General features: G+C 34.2%; 1 protein-coding gene across 2 annotated transcripts in view; it reads right to left on the minus strand.

Moving 5' to 3' along the window:
• Positions 1–21,982, minus strand: part of Swip-1 (EF-hand domain-containing protein D2 homolog Swip-1) — a 174,977-nt gene that overhangs the window by 128,430 nt on the left and 24,565 nt on the right. Inside the window, exon 2 of one of the 2 annotated variants that reach the window (XM_090394764.1) lies at positions 18,067–18,236. In XM_090394764.1, coding sequence (XP_090250890.1) covers positions 18,067–18,230 — 164 coding nt within the window. In that variant the 5' untranslated portion in view covers positions 18,231–18,236. Of the gene's footprint in view, positions 1–18,066; positions 18,573–21,982 lie in introns of those variants that run through there. The other variant, XM_090394762.1, reaches the window with a different exon arrangement.

The following is a 21,982-nucleotide window of genomic DNA, read 5'->3' on the forward strand; positions in this document are numbered from 1 at the left end:
CCACCAGGCTGGCAAATCTTCAAAGCTTCTAAAACACAACTTTTTTTTTCTTGCACAAGAAGACCTCACTTATCTTTTTACCTTTGAAAATTCTCAGTTGAACATACAAGATCAGATTTTTCTTCTTTCAACTGACATGCTCTCTGACTTCATATCCTCAGCTTCCAAAAAAAAAGTTGCATTTAAAAAAAAAAAATCAAGATATTACTTTTCATCTGTCCATCTATACTTAACTCTATACAAATACCAGATCTATCCTTACCTTAGAATACTGCTCTCACATTTGGGATGGTGCATTAAAAACCTCTACAAATTCATGATGTCATTCATAAGATTAGCTGGTCAATGCCCTCTCTCTCTTTCCCTCCCTCCCAGGTTCACTCCAGTCACTGTCTCACAGCCTGTCCATTTCTGCAATGTGTCTCATTTACATATTCCCATGAGTGCTGTTCAGCAAAAATGGCATCCAACATGCTTGCCATTTATGTTTAAACCTATAATAACTTGACAGCTTCCCAACATCATTTACAGCTGAGCTGCTGACTCACCGATCTTGCTATTCCAATTCATCTTTGATTCTGTCTACTTCAGTTATGTGAAATAGTCATCCCTGTGAAGTATTCTATAAAGACCACAACATCCAGCTCATCAAGTAGACCAACAGATTACTTTTCTCTTGATCCCTGCTCACACGTCACTGATCTGCTATACGTTTCCCATCCTATCATTTGTGGGAGTAACATGCACACACAAAAATCTGCAAGATACCTGTCAAGAGAAACCATGCTAAAATATATTTTTTTTTAAAGTCAGTTAGTAACAATATAATCTCTGAAATCTTTTTTGTAATCTTCAGAGTTTTTTTTTTTTTTTACTGCATGTTTGAGAAATAGTAAAATCTACTAGTGTAATAGTTAAGCATCTAATATCATCACAAAAATAAACAGCTGTGGACTTCACCCACAGAGATCTCCTGCTTTTGATGTGATATGTTATAATATGCATTATAATTTTCAATAGTTATTCTGTTTTCTTGAACTGTAAACAGTGAATGGCCATTAAACATAAACTAGAAACCTATGTGTAAAATAATTTATTCTCCAAGTTAACTGAATACATACCATAATTAGTTTTAGAATGGAATTGTGATATATTGAAGGCCTATAAACAAATGCTTGATGTAACAACAAGAATACAGCATGCAGAACTTTTGAAATGACTCTGATAGATGATTGATATTGGTTAAAGCTAGAACTAGTGTGATGATTATATGCACAACACGATTAATAAACATTTATCAAAAATTACTGAAACATTTTTTATCATACAACTTTAAATAAAAATTATGAATGGAAAAATATTAAGTATGTTTAGAAAGCTTAATTCTGAATACAAATTTGCATTAAATCTGTTCTCTAATAAAATGACAGTACCTAGTGGTAAATCAGAGAAATCAGTATTGGATTCATTCTTGTTTAGTTTGTATGGAATGTTGAGAGATCAAACTGTTTATTATTATTAAGAGAAAGTCAGGGACTGATCTAGGGAGGCCACACACTACATGCACCAGCTATCATACTTATTCTTGAATTCATTCACACTGGCTTGCACACAACATTCAATGGCAATCCATTCTGATCACGCACAACCCTATGAGAAAAAATCTAGCCCTCGCCTACTTCTTAGCAGCATTCTTAGTTTCTAAGATGCCCTCTTGTTCTTTCACACCTCCATAAAATGAAAAATTCCATTAGCTATTTTTAATCTGTAACAGGATTACAAATTTGTAATTTGTAATCCTGTATGACCTTTTCAGATATTTGTAATTCTCAATTATATCACTCTCTTTCTACTGTTTGCTAGTGTCTGCAGTCTACAAATAATTCTCAATCTGTCTTCATAATCAGTATTCCACAATCCTGATATCATTTTTAACAGCGTCCTTTGTACTCTCTCCACTGTATTAGAATCACAATGGAGACTAGACCTGCGCACAGTAGTCCAAGTGAGGTCTTATCAAGGCGTTGTAAAGAAGCAAAATGATCCTTATCTTTACATGTCAGAGTTCGTTTCAGCATTGCAATTATCTTTTGAGTTGTATTTGCAACCTTTGCTACATGTACCCTGAACTTCAACTTCCTATCTACTAACACTCCAAGATCTCTGGCCTGGTCAGTTTCTTCTAGCATAATCCCATCAATATAATACGACATAGGATATCTAATCAAGCCAAAGTGCATGACTTTTGAACTGACATCCATTTTCCCATGCCCACAATTCCAACCTGTTCAAATCATTCCTTAAGTACTGTGCATATCAGCAGCATTCCTGATTACCCTGCCTATCTTTGCATCACCAGCTAATAGCTATATGTCGCCTATCAAATCCTTCCCAATATCATCAGTGTACAGATTGAATAACAGTGGACCAAGCACTGATCCTTGTGGTATACCACTACTTACCTCAAATCTTACAGCCTCTCATCCTCCCCTATACCACTTTCTGATATCTGCCAGTCAGTCATCCTCTTATCCACACTAATATTTTATAATCCAAACCCATATCTTCAAATTTATGCAACAATCATGCTGTATTCTGTCAAAAGCCTTATCAAAATACCATTTTTCTTGTCTAGTTCAATGGTAACATTATTATAGAATGTGAGCAAATTGCTAAAACATGTCCTTCCCCTAGTAAACCCATGCTGTTCATTGCCAACTAGAGATTCGCTGTCAACCCATTTCCAAATGCAAGCCTTAACCAATTTTTCCAAAATCTTCACCACCACCACTCCTGAGATGCTGATTGGTCAGTAGCTGGATACATCTGTCTTTGCATCACCCTTTTGCAATGGGATTACCATACATTCTTGCAGAAACATTCCTGTTCTGAGACTCAAATTACATAGCCTGCAAAGAGGAATAGCCAGTTCAGCTGAACACTCTTTTAACAGCACTGATACAACATCAGCACCCATGCTGATATCGCATCAGTCCCTATTGCTGAATTCTTATTCAGTTTGTGCAATAACTCTGCAATACCTCCACTTCACATACCCAAGTTTCTTCATTCAGTGAAGAGGTAGCAGTAAAATCAATGTTGCACACATGGTTATTGCTTTTGGCAAAATAGGTACTCATTCGTTGAACAACCTCTTCTACACCTGTCACCTTCACACCATCTGCATTCAGAAGAGTTATTCTTTCATATTCATTCTGTCTTTTACTTCAGGATATCAACAGAATTATTGTGGGTTGTCTTTACCTTGCAGAGTCAGTTTCTTTTCATATTCAGACTTAGCTTTCCGTACAACAGCTGTCACTCTTGTGGTCTACTGCTTATAATTTTCATAACAGACACCATCTTTATTCACACATCATCCACACACACACACACATCTTCCACATCATCCATTTCTTACAAATAGCTTGCTTAATAAGTTTACACATCCCTTTGACTCCCACCCTATTTATTCTTCGAACTCTCAGGACACATTCTGATATTTCATCATTTAAGTATTTTTTAAATGCTTCCCATGCACTGTTGATATTCTTCCCATTCAGCTGAACTCAATATATTCCTCGGTTGGTCATGAATTCCTGCTTTGTATCTAACAGATAAGCTTAGGTGTTCATGGTTATTCGTAAATTATTTTTAATGTATTAACAACACAAGACCAACTATTTTATAAAAGGATGTTTTATTAACTTGCTTATATTTCGCTGAATTTCAAATCAGCATCATCGGAGCACAACACAGTATGTATATGCGGCAGTGAGTAAATGAAACAATACAATTATACTGGACAAATGATCTAAAGTCCTATTTTGGCACCCTCTAATGTTGTAAAAAAAAAAAAAAAAATTTACAGCTATGTGGCAGTTGCTCTTGAGATAACAGTCTCCCAAATTTTTGGCAAATTAATGCAACCATATTTGTTCAGGTTAGGAGAATTCTTCATAACTATGGCTGACTCAAAAAATAATCTTTTGGATCTGTGACGTCTAAATAGCACATTAGTTTTTTCTTCATCTAATCCTGTGTGAAGGGGCATCCAAAACATGGTCTGCCAGTCCTGATGGCTTGACATGGCTTGCCATAATAATGGCAGTGAATGTATTTCTTATGTTCTTCCAGGCAGATGTTAACAGATATTCCTGTCTACCCATAGTAGGCCAAGTCACAGTCACAAGGAACTTCATACACTCCAGGATGTTCTAGAGAGTGAAGTTTATCCTTGGGCAACCAGATCAGAGTTGCTAATTTAACATGAGGCTTGCATGTGGTGTGAAGGCCATGTTTCATCAGTACTTTGGCTATCCTTTCTGATGTACCTCTGACAAACGGAATAGAAATGGCAATGTTGTGTTCTTGTGTATTAGTAGAGGGAGAAGTAATGAGGCTATGTAGTATTTTATCTATTTTGTAGGAATTATAGCCATTAGCCAAGAAAGTATGGTGCAGATATTTGAGTTCTGTGGACAGAGTTGTATTGTTAGAACAAATGGCTCTGGCTCTGTGTGTGTTTTTAAAATGCCATACTGTACTGGATATGATTGTTTAGATAGTGATCCATCTGAAATATGGGTGACTAATGTCAAAAAAAAAAAAAGGTAAAAACAGTTATTAGATTCTTAAGTGACAAATGCATCCAAAGTGTCTTGTCCATGGGGCAAATGGCAAGCACATTATCAACATGGCGTAACCACACTAGGGGCTTGTATGTAGCTGTGGTAACTACTTTGTTTTCAAAGTGTTCCATGTAAAAGTTTGCTAAAGGGGAGGGGGAGGGGAGGATCCACAGCAGTCCCATTAATCCGTTTGCAGATTTTTCCTCTCCATGTAAAGTAACCTGCATATATAATAAATTAAATAATTGAAAGATAGGGAGAAATTTAGACTTGATCGAATCAAGAAAGTCTATAAGTGGTTCATTTGTAAATAAAGAGATGGCATCAAACTAACCATTATGTCTGGATTTTTTTTTTTTTTTTTTTTTTTTTTTTTACAAAAGTAGAGAAGTTGTGAATAAATGGGGGCAAGAGACTTGGCTAACTGTTGGGCAAGTTTATACGTGAGACTATCTATGCTATCGACTATCAAAATTGTTCTCTCCTCGTAATCATTTCCATGATGATGCCCATTCTCGTCATTAGCACATTATATAACATTGTCGCTCTTACACTCATATTCTCACTGTTCTTCCCACCATAATTTAGTTTCCCTGACTTTGTTATTAGTTTTTATCAGTTATTAGTTTTTCAAGAAAGACTCCTGATAACAGATTCAGGTGTAGGCCATCCCTCTTATACAAATCTAATCTTCACTCAAACTCACTCCACACATCCAAAAACTCGCATCCATTCCTTCTACACAGCCTGTACATCAAATCTTTTGCTATCATAGCCCTTCTCAATTAATTTTTATTATATTGAGGTAATATACTTACCATTTTCACTTTCTCACCTCTTCCAACACCCTTTCATGTCCTCTGTCATACTAAACTTATCACTAGTTAAGTTGTCAGTACCTACTGCAATCTCATGTACTTCTCTCTTTTAGAATTGCTTGCATTATATTTTTAATTTTTGCTCCTGAAAAACTCGAAGTTATAACCTGCTCATTAACAGCCACCATACCAAATAACATCCTTCTTTTTACAAACAATGCTACCTACCTGATTTTCACTACTTACTTACTGACCTACCTGATTCTGTGCATTGTTGTTTCTTATTTTGCTGTTTAATTTTCTTTTCCTTCCTATGTTAAATACCTCTCAACTCTCTGTAATTCCTGCATCATCTCTCTGATAATCTGCATCAATTTTGCTATTTTGGAGGTTAATTCAATTTCAATAACCTCCTTAGTGGGGGCAAGCCTTGTTCTCAACTTCACCGCTCTTCTTAACATTTCATTTCTTGTGCATTTTTGGTGCCATTTTACACTATATTTATTATTGTAGAAAGTTTTTTTTTTTTACCTTGGGTATACTATACGTTAAAGATACCAAGCAATTTTATAAACTTGGTTTTAATCCTTTTTCCCCAGTAAGCAAACAAGCAGGTAAGTCAAGTTTGCACCTGAAGTATTTTCAGGTCTGAGGCAACTCATGGTAAAGGTGGAGTAAGCTGTGATCACTTTCCTTAGTATCTCCTATAATGCAAACACATATCCTTGTGGACATATATGATGCTATGCATTAAGGGAAGGACCACTACCCAGACCGGTTTTGACTTTATTGAGGTCTCATCGGTGGAAGCCAGACCCTGAGATGCCAAGGTTGAAGTAATGCAGAACTTATAAATTTTACCTATACAAGTTGCCACAAGGTGCTTTGACCTTATTAAATAAAAATCTCAGGATGAGAGAGAGATGTGGAAAGTTATATTTATTATTGTAATATCTTAGCAAAAATGTTATAAAACACTAAATACACAAAAATCTACAGTAATATACTATAAAACACTAATTTTCTAAGGGAAAAACACAATAAAACAGATAAAAATCATCAATTTTACACAAGCTCTAAATTCACTGACCAATCACAAAGTAGCCTTGAACCCAGATCCCCCTTCAAACAAAATTATTGTGCAGGTTCATGTTGCCATCTAATTTCAAATCTCTTTGACTGCAAGCTTATAATTTGGGTTGCAATTGGTAAGCCAAATTTCATGGCTGTCTATTCACAAACAGCATCTAGGAAATGAATGAAGTAAATAACCTAGGTGTATCAGTGACAAGTGGACTGAAGTTTAAGAATCCCTTGCTGTGGACTGCAGGAGGATTTATAGCAATGAGGATAAAAGAAATGAACGACAGGTATAAGGCTGTAATCACATTTTTATATAAAAAAAGGAATTAATTTATCATAATTTGGGAGGATGCATACTCAATTGGAGGAGCTGTACTGGATGAGATCTGATAAGAGATCTGGGGATGATGATTGATAGAAAACAAATTCAGGGAGCATATTGCAAAGGTGGTGAGGGTAACTCAGAATACTGAGGCTGAATACTGAGAAGGACGCCAGACCACACTTAGACTATTGTTCTCAGATTTGGTCCCCAGGATTTGAAGTGGATAAATTAACTGTGGAAAGGGTACAGAGGCAGATAACAAAGATGGTTTCAGAACTGTACAATATGAGTTATGAGGATCGACTGAGGGAATGTGGACTGCAGAGTTTGATGGATAGAAGAAGGAGAGGTGATATGATCGAGACTTTTAAACTGTTAAGAGGCAGTTACAGGGTAGACATTGGAGAGTTCTTTCACTTCATGGAATGGCAGGAAGGAGTGATAACAAGGGGGCCATCCCTGGAAGTTACAAAAGGCTGTGCACAAGAGGGTGGTTGAACCTTGGAATGCATTGCCTGGGAGAGTGGTTGGAGCGGGAACGGTCAATGGGTTCAAGGAGTGGTATGATAAACTTTGTGTTTCCTAAAAATGACCTCCCACGACGAGTCTTTTGACTCCATGGAGGCCTGGATAACAATAATAATAATAATTTGCATTATAGCACCCAAATTAAGACTTACAGGTTTTGACATAATGATGGTGGTGGTGGAGGAGATGAAAAGGCTATTGCCAAAGGATCAGCAGATTTTCATGATGTCTCTTATGAATGAAGGCATGCTGTTTTGATGCATCCAATCTGATGCGATTATTGTTTTGGTATGGTCAAGTTTGATGGTAAAGACAAACTCATGCATGCTTTCGCTTTGTGTCAGCATTTCAGTAGAAGCCTGCTTATACAAGGGTGGTCTGAAAAGTTCTCTTTAACATCCTTTCTTTTAAGCTTACACGGTGATCCGAATGCATTTTTGAAAATTATGGAGACAATGACCATGTTTGAATAAAAACTTTAGTTTAATATAACTAAAATCTACATTCGACATTTCGACCTTTATGTCAAGGTCATCTTCTGGAGCATACAACTATACACAGAAAACAAGCTACACTACAATCAAACTGGTTTGTTAAAGATACTGACCAACCGCTACAACAATTGTTGGCCTGACCTCTGGTATATATATATATATATATATATATATATATATATACACACACACATATATATACACACACACACACACATCAATGCTAGAGTCCTATTATTAGTGTTATCTGTTGGTTGTAGAAATACAGTGGGCACAACAAGTATCTATCTATATACATATATTAACATCATGATTATACTTGTACATTCCAGCCAGTTGGTATGGAATGGTTTCTAATATTAGCTGAAGATTGGCTCGAGTCCTGACTTATGCTGAATCTTATATATTAGGTAGGCTGAATGTGTGCCATCCAGATCCTTGGAATTTTCATGCCATCTTTGTTGTTGATATTTGGGTGGTTTATCAACAACAAAGATGGCATGAAAATTCCAAGGATCTGGATGGCACACATTCAGCCTACCTAATATATAAGATCCAGCATAAGTCAGGACTCTAGCCAATCTTCAGCTAGTATTAGAAACCATTCCATACCAACTGGCTGGAATGTACAAGTATAATCATGATGTTAATATATGTATATAGATAGATACTTGTTGTTGCGCCCAATGTATTTCTACAACCAACAGATAACACTAATAATAGGACTCTAGCGTTGATGTATAATTTTTTTTTTTTTTCCCACCAGAGATCAGGCAAACAATTATTGTAGCAGTTGGTCAGTATCTTTAACAAACCAGTTTGATTGTAGTGTAGCTTGTTTTCTGTGTATAGTTGTATGCTCCAGAAGATGACCTTGACATAAAGGTCGAAACATCGAATGTAGATTTTAGTTATATTAAACTAAAGTTTTTATTCAAACACAGTAGTTGTCTCCATAATCTTCAAAAATGCATTCTCTTTAACAATTTAAAAATGAATTTATAATTTCAAAATTATTTTTATTTTTCAACATAATCTCCCTTAAGACTCCATTTATTCCAGCGATGCTCCAACACCATTATTCCATCCCTGTAGTGGATTCCAGTAAGGTCTGCAAAATACTCCTCTACAGCTGCAATCACCCTCTTGATTCGAAGAAAAAACACTGACCCACGAGGAAGTGTTTTAATTTTGGGAAGAGATAGAAGTAGAGGGAGCCAAATCTGGGGAATAGGGTGGATGTTCCAACAATTCATAGTGCAGATCCCTTAATTTTCACATTGCCAAAACACCTTTGTGGGCAGGTGAATTGTCCTGATGAAAGTTGAATTTTTTTTTTCTTCTGCAAACTGGGTCTTTTCTCACGAATTTTTTTGTATAGTCTTGTTAAAAGATCAGAATAACATTTCCCGGTTATTGTTTTACCCTTTTCAAGATAATTAATAAACAAAATGCCTTTAACATTCCAAAACACTGATGCCATGACCTTTCCTGCTGATGGAACTGACTTTGTCTTCTTTGGTGCTGAACAACCGGCTTCTGTCCACTGTTTTGATTGCTGTCTGGATTCTGGTATGTAATGGTGAATCCAAGTCTCATCCATAGTAATAAATCGATGCACAAAATCAGTTTTATTCTTGTTAAAATGCTCCAAGCACTGTTCAGAGATTTTCATGTGAGTGCATTTTTGATCTGCTGTGAGCAAGCATGGCATCCATCTTGTGCAATTCTTCATGCAAAATATATCATACACGTTCTTTTGAAATGCCTATGGTCTCAGCAATTTCATGCACTTTGACTCACCAGTCATCCAATACCATATCATTCACTTGATCGTATGAATTTCTTTTGGCGTTAAACCTTCTTTTATTCTATTCTAAAGAGACAAACAATTGATCGTTCAAAAGTAGAACAAGCTGCGTGATGTTACATTGCTAAGCATTAAAGAAAGGTAGATTTCATCAGAGTGATGAATAAAGTATTCTATATTAATTCTCAATTTCATATAACAATCTTAATTTATAAATTCAAATAAAGATAATATTAAGTAAGGCTTCAGCATTCTCTTTGAATAGGCGTTTGAATTTATAGCAACATCTGTGTAGAAGGCGAGTCTTTGACCACAGAATATTGTGGCTTGTCTCTATCCTGTGCCAATCCAGACTTATCGGATTTGTTGTGAAGAATGTATGATTGATGTTGTTGTATTTTTTTTTCTATAGAGCATCCTGTTTGTCCAAAGTACGACAGATCAGTTATAAGGAACTTGATATACACCAGGCAGAGACATAGTTGAGCGTTTATCTTTAGAAGAGGGGAAATAGGTGGATATTTTGTTAATAGGGATAGTGGTTCTGAAATCCCAGAAATATATGGAGTTGGAACTAGATGTATTGATTTTTTGTTGTTCTAGATTGGATTGCAGGAATCGAACAGATGTTGTTTAGTTTTTTTCGGAGAAGCCATTTAATTTCATGTGATGTTTGATAATTGAAAGTTCTTTCTGTAATTCATGGGGAGTTGAGCAATTAGTTCTAGCTCATCGAATTAAGCATTTTATGATTCCTGTTTTTTGATGAGGTTGATGGGCAGATTGTTTGAGAATGTAATGTCCAGTAAAAGTGGGTTTTCTGTAAACTGTTGTTGTCAGAATACCTGAAGGTGAGCAGATGAGGAGTATGTCTAAAAAGGATAACTTGTCTTTTTCAATCTCCATGGTAAACTTAATATGAGGATGTAAGGAATTGATTTTGGCTAAAAAGGAAGGTAAGGAATCTCTGTTGTGAGGACACACTGAAAAGATTCTTGTGTAGAGTTTTTGTGTGCATGTTACATTAATTGTCTTTGTAATCCCCGTAGATGTCCTAGTGACTAGGACGAAATATAGGAAGTATTAAATTCTATTTTAATTCTTTTTGAGTGTTGTAAAAAATCCATTAAACCTCCAACATAACACTGAAAAGATGTCGTCTATATATCTAACCCAAAAGGGTGGTTGAAGGAATATAGATGAAAACAGGATGTCTTCTAGATGTTCCAAATAAAAGTTGGCTAAAGCAGGTTTTAAGGAGATTGATGTGGTTATTAGTCTCTATATACAAGTAGCCCAGTCATGAAGTTACTTCACTCACAAACTTTGTTTGCTTACACTTGGATAAAAGATGAAGCCAAGAATATAATTTTTTGGCATCTTTAATTTATAGTATAACCAAGTGGAAAAACTTTCAACAAGATGAAACTTTTTCATGCTGTGCTATCATGATACCCCTGAGGGTACATGTCAGGAATTTGATGTATTCTTGGCAACTTTAATAAAAAAAGTTACATCATTACTCCACTTAGCAATTTTCCTCCAAATTAATCTGTTATCAGTCAAACATACCAATATTATCAGATCTTATATTTCTGTATTCTAAGGCACTTTTCAGTGTACTAATCCCATAGATCTTGGTCTTCTGGGTCCTTTCAACAATGCTGGTGAAGAACACTTGTTTTGCTAACGCTTCTCTCTCTCTCTCTCATTTTAAGTGACCATATCACCTAAGATTAGTTCTGCTAACACATTCCTGAATGCTAAAAGTGTTAAGATCTTTTCCTAACATCCTCACTTTTAACATGATACTGCTACTGATCTGTCTCAGAACTCTCATATGTATGGTCTCTCTAGTCTTTGATCAAGTGTTTTATTTCTAACCCAGCTCTCAGATTTATAAATTAAAATTGGTTTGAATACTGGTCTTCTATACAGCTACTTTCTTTTGTGTTTTGACTAATTTCTTTCTTATTCCATATAAATTTCTCCAGATGACTTCTTATCATACCAGCTTTTTTTGCTAATTCTGTTATCTATTTCCAAATTTAATTTACCATCATCACTAAAAATTGTGCCTAAATAGCTGAAATGTTTTACTTTTTCTATAAGGTCATTCACGATTCAGGATGCAGTTGATGTTTTCAACGTGTCTGCATATTTGCAATGTATTTGTCTTTTTTTATAGCTGATTTTCATACCAAATTTATTACAACAGTTATTCAATTTAGTCAGAGAATCCTGAAGACTTGTACTGGATTTGGAATTGCAACATCATCTACATAACTTAAAGAGCTGAGAACAAGCAGTGGAGATTACGTGCAGCCTTGTCTCACACTTGATTAAACATCAAACCATCTTCCTGTACTTCCTTCAATCCTACTCAAATATAGATCAAGTATGTTTGATATAATGTCCCATTTCAACTGTCTAACTGTAGCATTCTGAAAAGTTTTTCTTGGCACCTTGTCATATGCCTTTTCCAGATTTACAAAAGTTAAATATAGATCCTTGTTATATTCCAATGATTTCTCAACTATTTGTCTTAATGTGAAAATCTGATCCTGACAATCCTGTCTGCTTCACTTGAATTAGCTTGTTCTTCTCAAAGCTCTCCATCAACAATTTTTCTTAGCTGTTTCTCAAGAATGCTCACATTACAGGAACACTCAGTAGGAAAATTCTTCTTTAATTCTCACAGCCAGTACTGTGAGCTCTAATCCAATCATCATCTGGAATTTGATCACCAGGCCTTCTAAATTATGCAGTGCAGCCACTGTAAAACTTTTATACCATCATATTTGAGCATTTCTAGTTTTTGATGGCTATTTCTAGTATTGATGAATATATATATCAATACTAGAAATAGAAAAAGCCATCAAAATCAGGAATATATATATATATATATTTTTATGAAAAATATTGAATGACTAGAACCGAGTTTTTTTTTTTTTTTTTTTTTTTTTAAATTTTAGTGAACAAGGTTCTGATATTGTATTTTTTTTAGAACTTTTGCTAATTTATGTGAAACAGTACTTATGTAAGGAATAGATATATTGCTTTTGAATCTATTTGTTTCTTCTGAGTGATGTCTGGGAGGATTAAGAAGGAATTTGTTAATGATTTTCTTGGAATACATTGAAAAAAACTCGGTTCTAGTCATTCAATATTTTTCATAAAACTATGTATGTTAACCGAGTCAATGATCATTCTGTCATATATATATATATATATATATATTCCTGATTGCATTCCTGTTGAGTGTTTTCTAGTACTATGCTATTACTGCTTGTTTCATTTAGCAATCTTCCAAAGTAATTACTATAAACAACAGCTAGAATATCTATCTTCAGTTTACAGTACTCTTTCTTCCATTTTTGGGCCTCCAGAATATTTTTCTACCTTCTTGACATTTATTTTCTAATGTTCATTTCTAATTCTCACAAAACTCTTGATCTTTGTATTCCCTCTACCACATACTGCTTAAGATATCTTTTCCACAAGAATCCTAAAATCTGAGTTTCCTTATTACTAATTATGCTGTTTCAAGAATAAGACCACGATCAACAGCCCATGCTACCCACTAACCAACAGGTTAAAGAGAGAAGAAGAAGCTAATTTACTGCAATTCTTCTTTCTCTCTCTCTGTGTGTGTGTGTGTGTGTTCTCACCTGTAGAAACATCTAGTAAGTCCACCTCTTTCTCCCTCTGTGTGTTACATGCTCTTATGTCAATCATTATCACTTCTCTTTTCTTCAGTATCATACCAAGATGACATTGGCCTGGCTGGCTGAGTGGAGAGCCTATATGTTCTTCAACCAATAGGTTTGAATTCCAAGGTGACATGCATGTTTGTGGAAATCTTTAGGTGGTTGTTAATTTTCTCACTTAGTGAGGCACTACCTTGCCTATAGAGGCTTGAAGTAACTTGAAGAAAAAAAAAAAACATCTTGTCTGGAATAGGGTGTTACTGGATTATCTACCCACTAACCCCCCATGCATGCCATCAATATATTAGATCTTTACAGCCTTTCTCGGGAAGAATTTGTACACACACACACACACACACACACACACACACACACACACTAATTATCAACTCGCATCTTCCTGTGAAACAAACATTCTCCAACACTAATCTTGATTCTATGATAATAGTTTGGTGACTTGAGAGGAAGTGTGAATCAGGTATGATTCACACTTCCTCTCAAGTCACCAAAATATTACCATATTATATATATGGTAATATTTTGGTGATATACATGCACATTTTGCCCCCTTCATCATATGCTCAAGCAAGCACTAACATTATATTCTGCATGTACGCACGCACACACTCTCCATACATTACACTCCTCACAGCTTTGTTCATTTCTGGCATCTCTTTCATTCTTTCTCCTCGACTTTTCTTCCCTACACTTAATTACTAGCTGATCCAGTTTCATTTTTTTCTCATGATTGTCTATTTCTCTTTGTCGATTTCTTCTCACCACAATATCCTGCACTGCTATTATCAAAATGTACCTTTTGGATGGTGGCAAGAAGGTTAAAAATAAGATAATCGTAGCTGTATATTGGCTGCAACACAGGTGTTAACACTCCACATGCTATGTATAATGCTTTGCTCGTTTTTTTTTAAATTAAAATTATATTAAAGATTTGTTTATACTATTATGGATGTGTGTTGAACAAAGCATGAAAAAAATGCACATTCTAAAATACATACTTTGTCAACTTTCTTCTATGAATGTACCAAAGAAAAAGGTCGAAACCAGTCTGGGTAGTGACCTTCTCTCATAATGTTGAACAATAATACGGCTCCTAGGAGCTAAGTTCACATTATGGGTAAATACCAAGAATAGTGATTGGAGCTTGCTCCACCCTTTCTATGAGTTGCCTCAGCTTGCACTACCTTAATGGATCAGGTGCTGCACTATCCAGGTATTTGCTTAAGCTTGGAATCGCCAAACTTTATATAGTTTCTATATTTGGCATGAAACTCTTTGAGTTTCTTATTTGGCTAAGAAACAATATGGGATATAATATCCCTTAACTTTAATAATATGAGTGATTAATACACAGTGTATTTCATTTAACATACATTCCAAATGAATGGATCTAATTCATGAGTGCAATTTCCTTGTCTACATAGCTAAATTTGCAAATTACAAAATTCAATTTGTAATAATTTTCTTACTTATTCATAAATCATTTAAAAGAACAAATATCTTAGCTGTTGCATTAGTTTCATCCAAACTAAAATGTGCTTGCCACACGTGAATGGGCAAGCATATTTGTTGAGCTGTGGGTCTGACCTTTTTATATTTAAACATCATCATCAGAATTTTTTTAAGAAAGAATTAATGATCAAATTTCATTATTTTGAAATTTGATCTTTCATTAAAGATCAAATTTCATTAAGAATTTAAAGAAATTCTTGTTGAAATTTGATCAAAGTAGTTAAATTTTTAAAGTGAGTTTTTTTTTTTTTTTTGTGGGTTAATGTAATTTCAACACAGATTGTGTGTCTCTGACAGATGTGAAAATTTCGTTAATTTTTATGCGTGGTCTTTAAATTTCAAGTCCCCCCCCCCAAAAAAAAACATCATTACTCCAAATATAGATTCAATAGAAAGAGCAAAAATTTATTCTTCTGTATTCTTCAGAGCATTTAATCCAAAATAGCTATCAATTTCTTCTTCATTTTCCAGTTTTAATAACTTTTTTCTCCAACACCATTAATGCTGCATTAAGTCTTTCTTAAAAAATTCTGATGATGTCTAAATATAAAAAAGTCAGACCCACAGCTAAACAAATATGCTTGCCCATTCATGTGTGGCACGTACATTGTCAGCTGGTGAACAACTGCAGACCAGTCAAAATAGAATATTTTTACTTAATAAAAAATATTTAAAACAAAAATCTTTTTAACTTTAAAAATTACAGATACAGCACCAATTATCAGTTAATGGAATTCCTGATTTATTGTGACATGAGGAATCTTAGATGAGTACATATTTTGTGTGACAAGTAGGATTTTGCATAATTTGTTGAGCCCTGGATCAGATGCATAACAAGTACTGTGGTGAGAATGAAGAAACTTATAAAAACTTGATTCAAATATCTAACTTCTCTTCAAACCTTTTACCCTAATTTTCAGATCTTATGCCCCTGAAAATTACAACCTGCAGCTATTCACAAAAAATATTATTCTGGACATCGTCCTTAACCTCTAACTTACACAAAGTAGTATAATATGCTCAAGGATCTAACAGTTTATTTTATTATTTTATTTGTGTGGAATTAATAAAAAAAAAGTCCACTTGTTTTTAAACATGCTACCTTCATGTGTACGTGTGCTGGAAAGAAAGTGTTTTTACATCAAAGCAACTAAGACTGCAAGAGAATATATGGAGGAAGGACAGTCATCACTCTGGAGTCTGACCTATACAGAAACATCAGATAGAGCTTCATCTGTTTCTAACTGTAAATTTTAAGTTATATAAATGTTATATAAACACTTTCTGTTAAATGTCAAAATATATACTTTTTGTTCTCAAAATAATTTTACAATTTAGAAAAGAAAACAAAGCTTGTGATGACTTGTTGTAGTGTCATTTTTTTTTACTGAAGTAAAGAAATAAACTGAAGCATATCATAATCAAATCAATTACATTTATTTCTTTCGTAAATTCATAGGCTGTGCTTAAAAGAATTTACGACCAACCTAAAAAAATGGTTCGAATATCACTTAACAGAAAGTAAATGATAAGTCAATGTAATAATTATCAACAATCTGATAACTGGATTACAATCTGCTAAATAAATTCACTTTAGTTGCTTATAAGTATCATAATATCAACAGATCAAAGCATGACAATTATATAAGAAACATTTCACAGCTTTGTCAAATTGCTGAAACTGCTAAGTGAAAGCTAACTATATGTGGCCCCATCCAATGTTCTGTAACAAACAGACATTTTGCAGCTAAGCAGATAAATGAAGGATGCAGGTCAAATTCAGTTTTAAAAAAAAATGTACTGTAGCATGCAGCAGTTATCAGTTGAATACATCACTTACATAATAAGTACTTATATCTTTATATTTCTTTTTAAAATGTTACTCAAATATATCTTTAGCAACTATTAACTACTAAAATCAACCATAAAATTAATTGAAGCTTGTTTGGGTAATCACGGCATGCAATGTCACTGCTTAAAAACCAGAAATGAAACCTCATTTTTCTTATATATGAATATAATTAAACCTCTGCTTCTCCCTATTTCCCTTATAGCCTTCCTCCCCCCCCCCCCCATGACCCACATACTTGAGTTGTTTTACTGGTTGGTTCAAGGCAAAGCACATTAAGGACATTTCTAAAACCCATGCCCATTATCGGAATTTTTACTCATGAAAAAAATGCATTCATTTATTTAGTATTACAGCACTAACTTTTTTTCTTTTTTACGAATTATAGATGCTTCTACATTGCATATCAAAGAGATGATGCAGCTCATCAATATTTTGGGAAGCGCAAGATTAATCCAAAGTTTAAAAGGTTTAAAAACAAACAAACAAAAAAAAGACAATAAAAAAAACTGTACTGTAGATACATATATATATTTACTCAAACGAACTCGCGTACATATATAATTTACATTTCTGCAGTGTGTATAAATAAGCCACTATTAAACTTATGTTTCTACTAATGTTTTTGTCTTTCCCCCTTACCACTAACACAACAAATTCCTCAATTATCGCTGTGGGCTCATCTATATATATATATATATATATATATATATATATATATATATACAGTAGTATTTTTCTTTCTGCATGACGAGTTAGTACACTCTTCGACCAAAAATGGAAGTAGGTCAACAGATGCCACGATACAATAAGTATTACCAAATAACTGTTGAAGAAATGGAAAATCTTGGATAGTTAGTTCATCGCTAATATGCCGTTTTTATGAACGTCATACTAGAGTATTAAACAGGTTACTTACATACCAAATCTTCAATGCTTAGAGACAAATGCAGACACTTAAATGCATCACTGATCACAGTAATGAAAGAAATTACAGTTTCTTGAAACGGTAATTACCAGAAACCAAACTTTTCATTTAGACATAAACCAAGGATTATAACTTTAAGTTATACGAGCAGTAAATTAATTTACGATATTATTTATTTCCAAATGAATGTTTTTCCGACAATAGCAAAGTATTACTAGTGGTTAAATGTGTAGTACGTCGGGTTCAAACGGTACTACTATGATACTGGCACAATAAGATAAGTAGATTATTATTGTAGATTATAATAAAGAGAGAATTCATGTGTGTAATACTGAGGGAGAAAAATAAATTGAAGCTTACTTTCTAAAAGTCTTCTCGTATTCTTTTATTTCTTTGCGAGAAAATTCTGGAAATTCCGTGTAAGGATTAAACACTCTCTTAACAGGCTCCATAAATCCATCGCTAACGCCTTCGTTTATAGCTTGTCTCCGAGCTAACTTAGCAGACAGTTCAGCATCAGCCATAGTGATCTTTTGAAATAGAAAATACGAATTCAAAATAGAATAAACTCAAAACATTAAACTTGCGTTTATCAAATTTTCCGTAATAATAAAGCCCTCAACTATAATAGCACAATAACCCACTTTAATAAACAAAACCGTTAAACCATAGCTACTCCCAACATGACCAAGTGCATAGAACAGGTGAGCACAGTAGAATTTAAACAAGGCCGCTTACGCATTCCCGGAAATGACTAGAGAGGCGCAGTGATTCACATCCATGTTTACTTCCTTACACAACATATATATATATACACACACAAGATGATTGACAAAATAATGGGCACACCAATGGAACATCACGTGTAGTACTCAAAGGCGCTATGTCCAACGACGGCTGCAGACAAATTCATTTCTGGACAAGCATTGTTTTGGATTTCCGCTCATTCCCTCCCCATTCTAATTACATGTTATTCGATAATATGCAACCTATAATAAAAAATAATAGATCTTATCGTATATATATATTATTTTTTATTTGCAAAAAAAAAAGAAGAAACTTTTTTTTTTGTAATCTCCCATCTGTGTTACAGATTACTCTATAATATTCAAGTAGCATGTCAAAAAAAAAAAAAAAAGGGACAGCACTTATTATTTTTATTGATTTATTTTTAAAAAGGCAGTGAACTCTACGGTGGGCATCTGCGCATATGAAAAAAAAAAAAAAAAATCGCTGGCATCGGGATCATTGGTTACTATTTCTTGGGTACCAACTCCACTTTCCGTGTTTTTCTGTCTGGTTCTGTCTAAATAGAAATAAACACTTGAGATAATCAGTTTATAACTTTGCAAAACGATTAAGCTCAAGGAAGTCGCCATTCGGTTATCTCACTTTTATCGGAAATTTTATATCCTGCCTTCCCTCTTTTACAAAACATTGAATCCCCATCAAACAATTTTGTAGTTTCAATAATGACAGATTATTGTCATTGTAGAAGAGTTACACAATCATACTTTGAAATTGTAAGATGAATCCATAATCGGATTTGGTTCATATTGAACATTTTTTTTTTAAAAAAAGTTCAGTATATTTCTTGCTTTCGATAAGGAAAACAAGAATTCTTGTCAGGTAGAAGATTTTTTCAAAGTTAAAGTATTATGTGCTGCATTTATAATCGGCAAAATTTTATCTGAAAAAAATTCCGAAATATTCTGGAAAATATACCTTGATATTTTTAGTTCCCCTCCCCCACCTCACAGGGGTTATATGTACAGTGTAGCTTATGACACTCATTTTCAAGTCTCAGCAATAAGAAACAGAGGTCTATATAAAATAAAAATAAAAAGTAATCAGCTTTTTCCTTTCTTTCTTTTTCTCTATTCTATGTTCCGTTTACAAAAGAGCAGTGATGTACTACTTAAAAATGTGCAATTAAAAACAGTGTACCTTATTGGCACGTTTATTATATGCATTGTTTGAAATTCCTGGACTTTCTTGCTAAAATATTAATGCAAAAGTAAGTTTCCTAAAAATAAATAAATAAAGTTCACCGATGCTTGTGTAACTTAGAGGCAATAAAAGCAAGTTCGGTTCTCGTCGCCTCCTAGAGAAACTTTTTTATAGACTTTTTTTTTCCAGTCGATTTCTGCAATAGTTGTTTCTTTTACACTAGTAAGTAGGGTGGACCTACTTGCAAGTGTAAAACTGGTATTTTATCCTGCATCTCAGAAACATCAACTAAACTCACATTATTGTACCCAATAATACGTGTTGGATTTAGGATCACAAGATGACGGTGGATTTGCTATAATCTTTCCCCAATGCTTCTAAAATCATTGGAGGGAAGATTATAGCAAACGATGGCCAAAGGCTCATACCGATGACTAATGATAGAATCCAACCTCTCCCCACTTCCTCCGATTTTCGAATATTGGTTAAAATTAAAAGAGTTTTGTCTACCCTTTTGGGGGAATAAAAGGTGTTCGAGGAACTATTTTATTTAATAATATTACTAAACCTTCAAATAGGAATCATTAATGCCGGCCTGGTGGCCGAGTGGTTAGCATATACGCTCTCCAGCCAAAAGGCTGAGGATTCGAATCCTGCCATGGTCATGGATGTTTGTGATTGTCTGTGGAAATACTAGCGGTGGCGGCGGAGGGTGGTAGATGACGTTGGTATAGTTGCGGTTAGTTGTAGTTTGTGGACTGAGCGGTGGAGACAGAGAGAGATGTAGAGCAGGTGTCTTCCCTCAATGAGTATTTGGACTCCCTGGAGGTGTCACGTAATAATAATAATAATAATAATAATAATAATAATAATAATAATAATAATAATTAAAGAAATAGAACTTTAAGAACCCTGTATCTTATTCTGAATAGACGATATCCTTAAATGACACTGTACTTATTTAAATAAAAAAATATCCCTAATTCATTTTCACTTATTTATTTATTTTAGTCGAAGTAGAAAAAATAGTCGAGTAATAATCAAAACGATTGAATGCTGCTACAAGAAGTGATGCCATGCATTTTACCCTTTAAGAGGACTATTAAGAAACAACTTTGTTCTAGACCAGAGTAACTTTTTTGGGCGTTTTCAGTAAGCAAGTATGCTCCTCCTCTCTTTCCCCAACTCCGTCGGGAGCTCGAGTTTTTTTACTTTGCAACTTACAAAAGTGATCCTAAGTCTCACACCATTTCAGATAGTAATACTATATAGGATTGAATGATAATGGATGGCGCAGTTACATGTAATACTCTCGTCCTAGATCTTCAAAATAATTGGTAGTAATCAGCTCATCTATCAGCGATGGTTAAAGCCTACCCAACGATTTTCAGAATTGGTCAGGGCTAATAGAAATTGCTTACCCTTTTTCAGAAATAAACAGAAATTAGAGGATTTTTTTCATTCATTTATTTACTTTTATAAAAAAAAATTATTTAAGTTTTTTATTATGCTTGTACTTAGCTTATGAGTCACTGTTGTAATTTTAATCAGTGTGGAGTTCAAGCGCAAGCTTGGTTACAAGGACTCGACGGAACCAACCAAGCAAATGAATATTCTCAGTTTTTCTCAAATAACTCGCGAAAGTTTACTTTAGGAAAAGTGTGTGGATTTTGTAAGAAGTTATGTACTGAAAGTACACAACTTCAAGGATTTACAAGCGATTGATAGACGTTGGAAAGAAGAAAACTAAAGCAAAACTAAAATAAATCTTAATAAAGAATTGCAGAAGAGGCAACATCCTAAATATTCATTTGATAAGATTTTTCCTTAAAAATACCATGAAGGGAACGATTCTTTTCATTAAAAAATTCATTTCATTTATAAGCACGTAACTTTATCTCTGTACACAGTAGAGTAATATAAATTAAAAAAAAAAATGTTTGACGATTAAGACAGGCATGATTAATGCTTCTGAAAGAATAACTGGATCTGTTCTTGTATATGCATCCATGAAGCATATCGATTTTCTTATGAGAGGTTTAATGTTTTGATGTGCTAACTCATTTTTATACTATATCTTTATATTACAAAGTCACAAAAACAAAAACAAGCAAACAAACAAAAAAAAGCAGCATTTCATTACATCGACACAAGCCAAAGGTATAGCTGATCCGATATACACTGCTTGGATAAAAGTCACCGACCCCATCTTGTGAGCAACAAACTTCCATGGCTCCTACCTTAACCCCTTAATGTACCAATTAAAAATCAGAAAGCGGTCGTTTTTCTGCCAATTTCTTTGGGCGAGGGTGATTTGCTGGATCAA

The sequence above is a fragment of the Typopeltis vanoorti genome, chromosome 6 (genome assembly GCF_054136105.1).
Source record: "Typopeltis vanoorti isolate ZY-2024b chromosome 6, IOZ_Tvanoo_1.0, whole genome shotgun sequence".
NCBI lineage: Eukaryota > Metazoa > Arthropoda > Arachnida > Uropygi > Thelyphonidae > Typopeltis > Typopeltis vanoorti.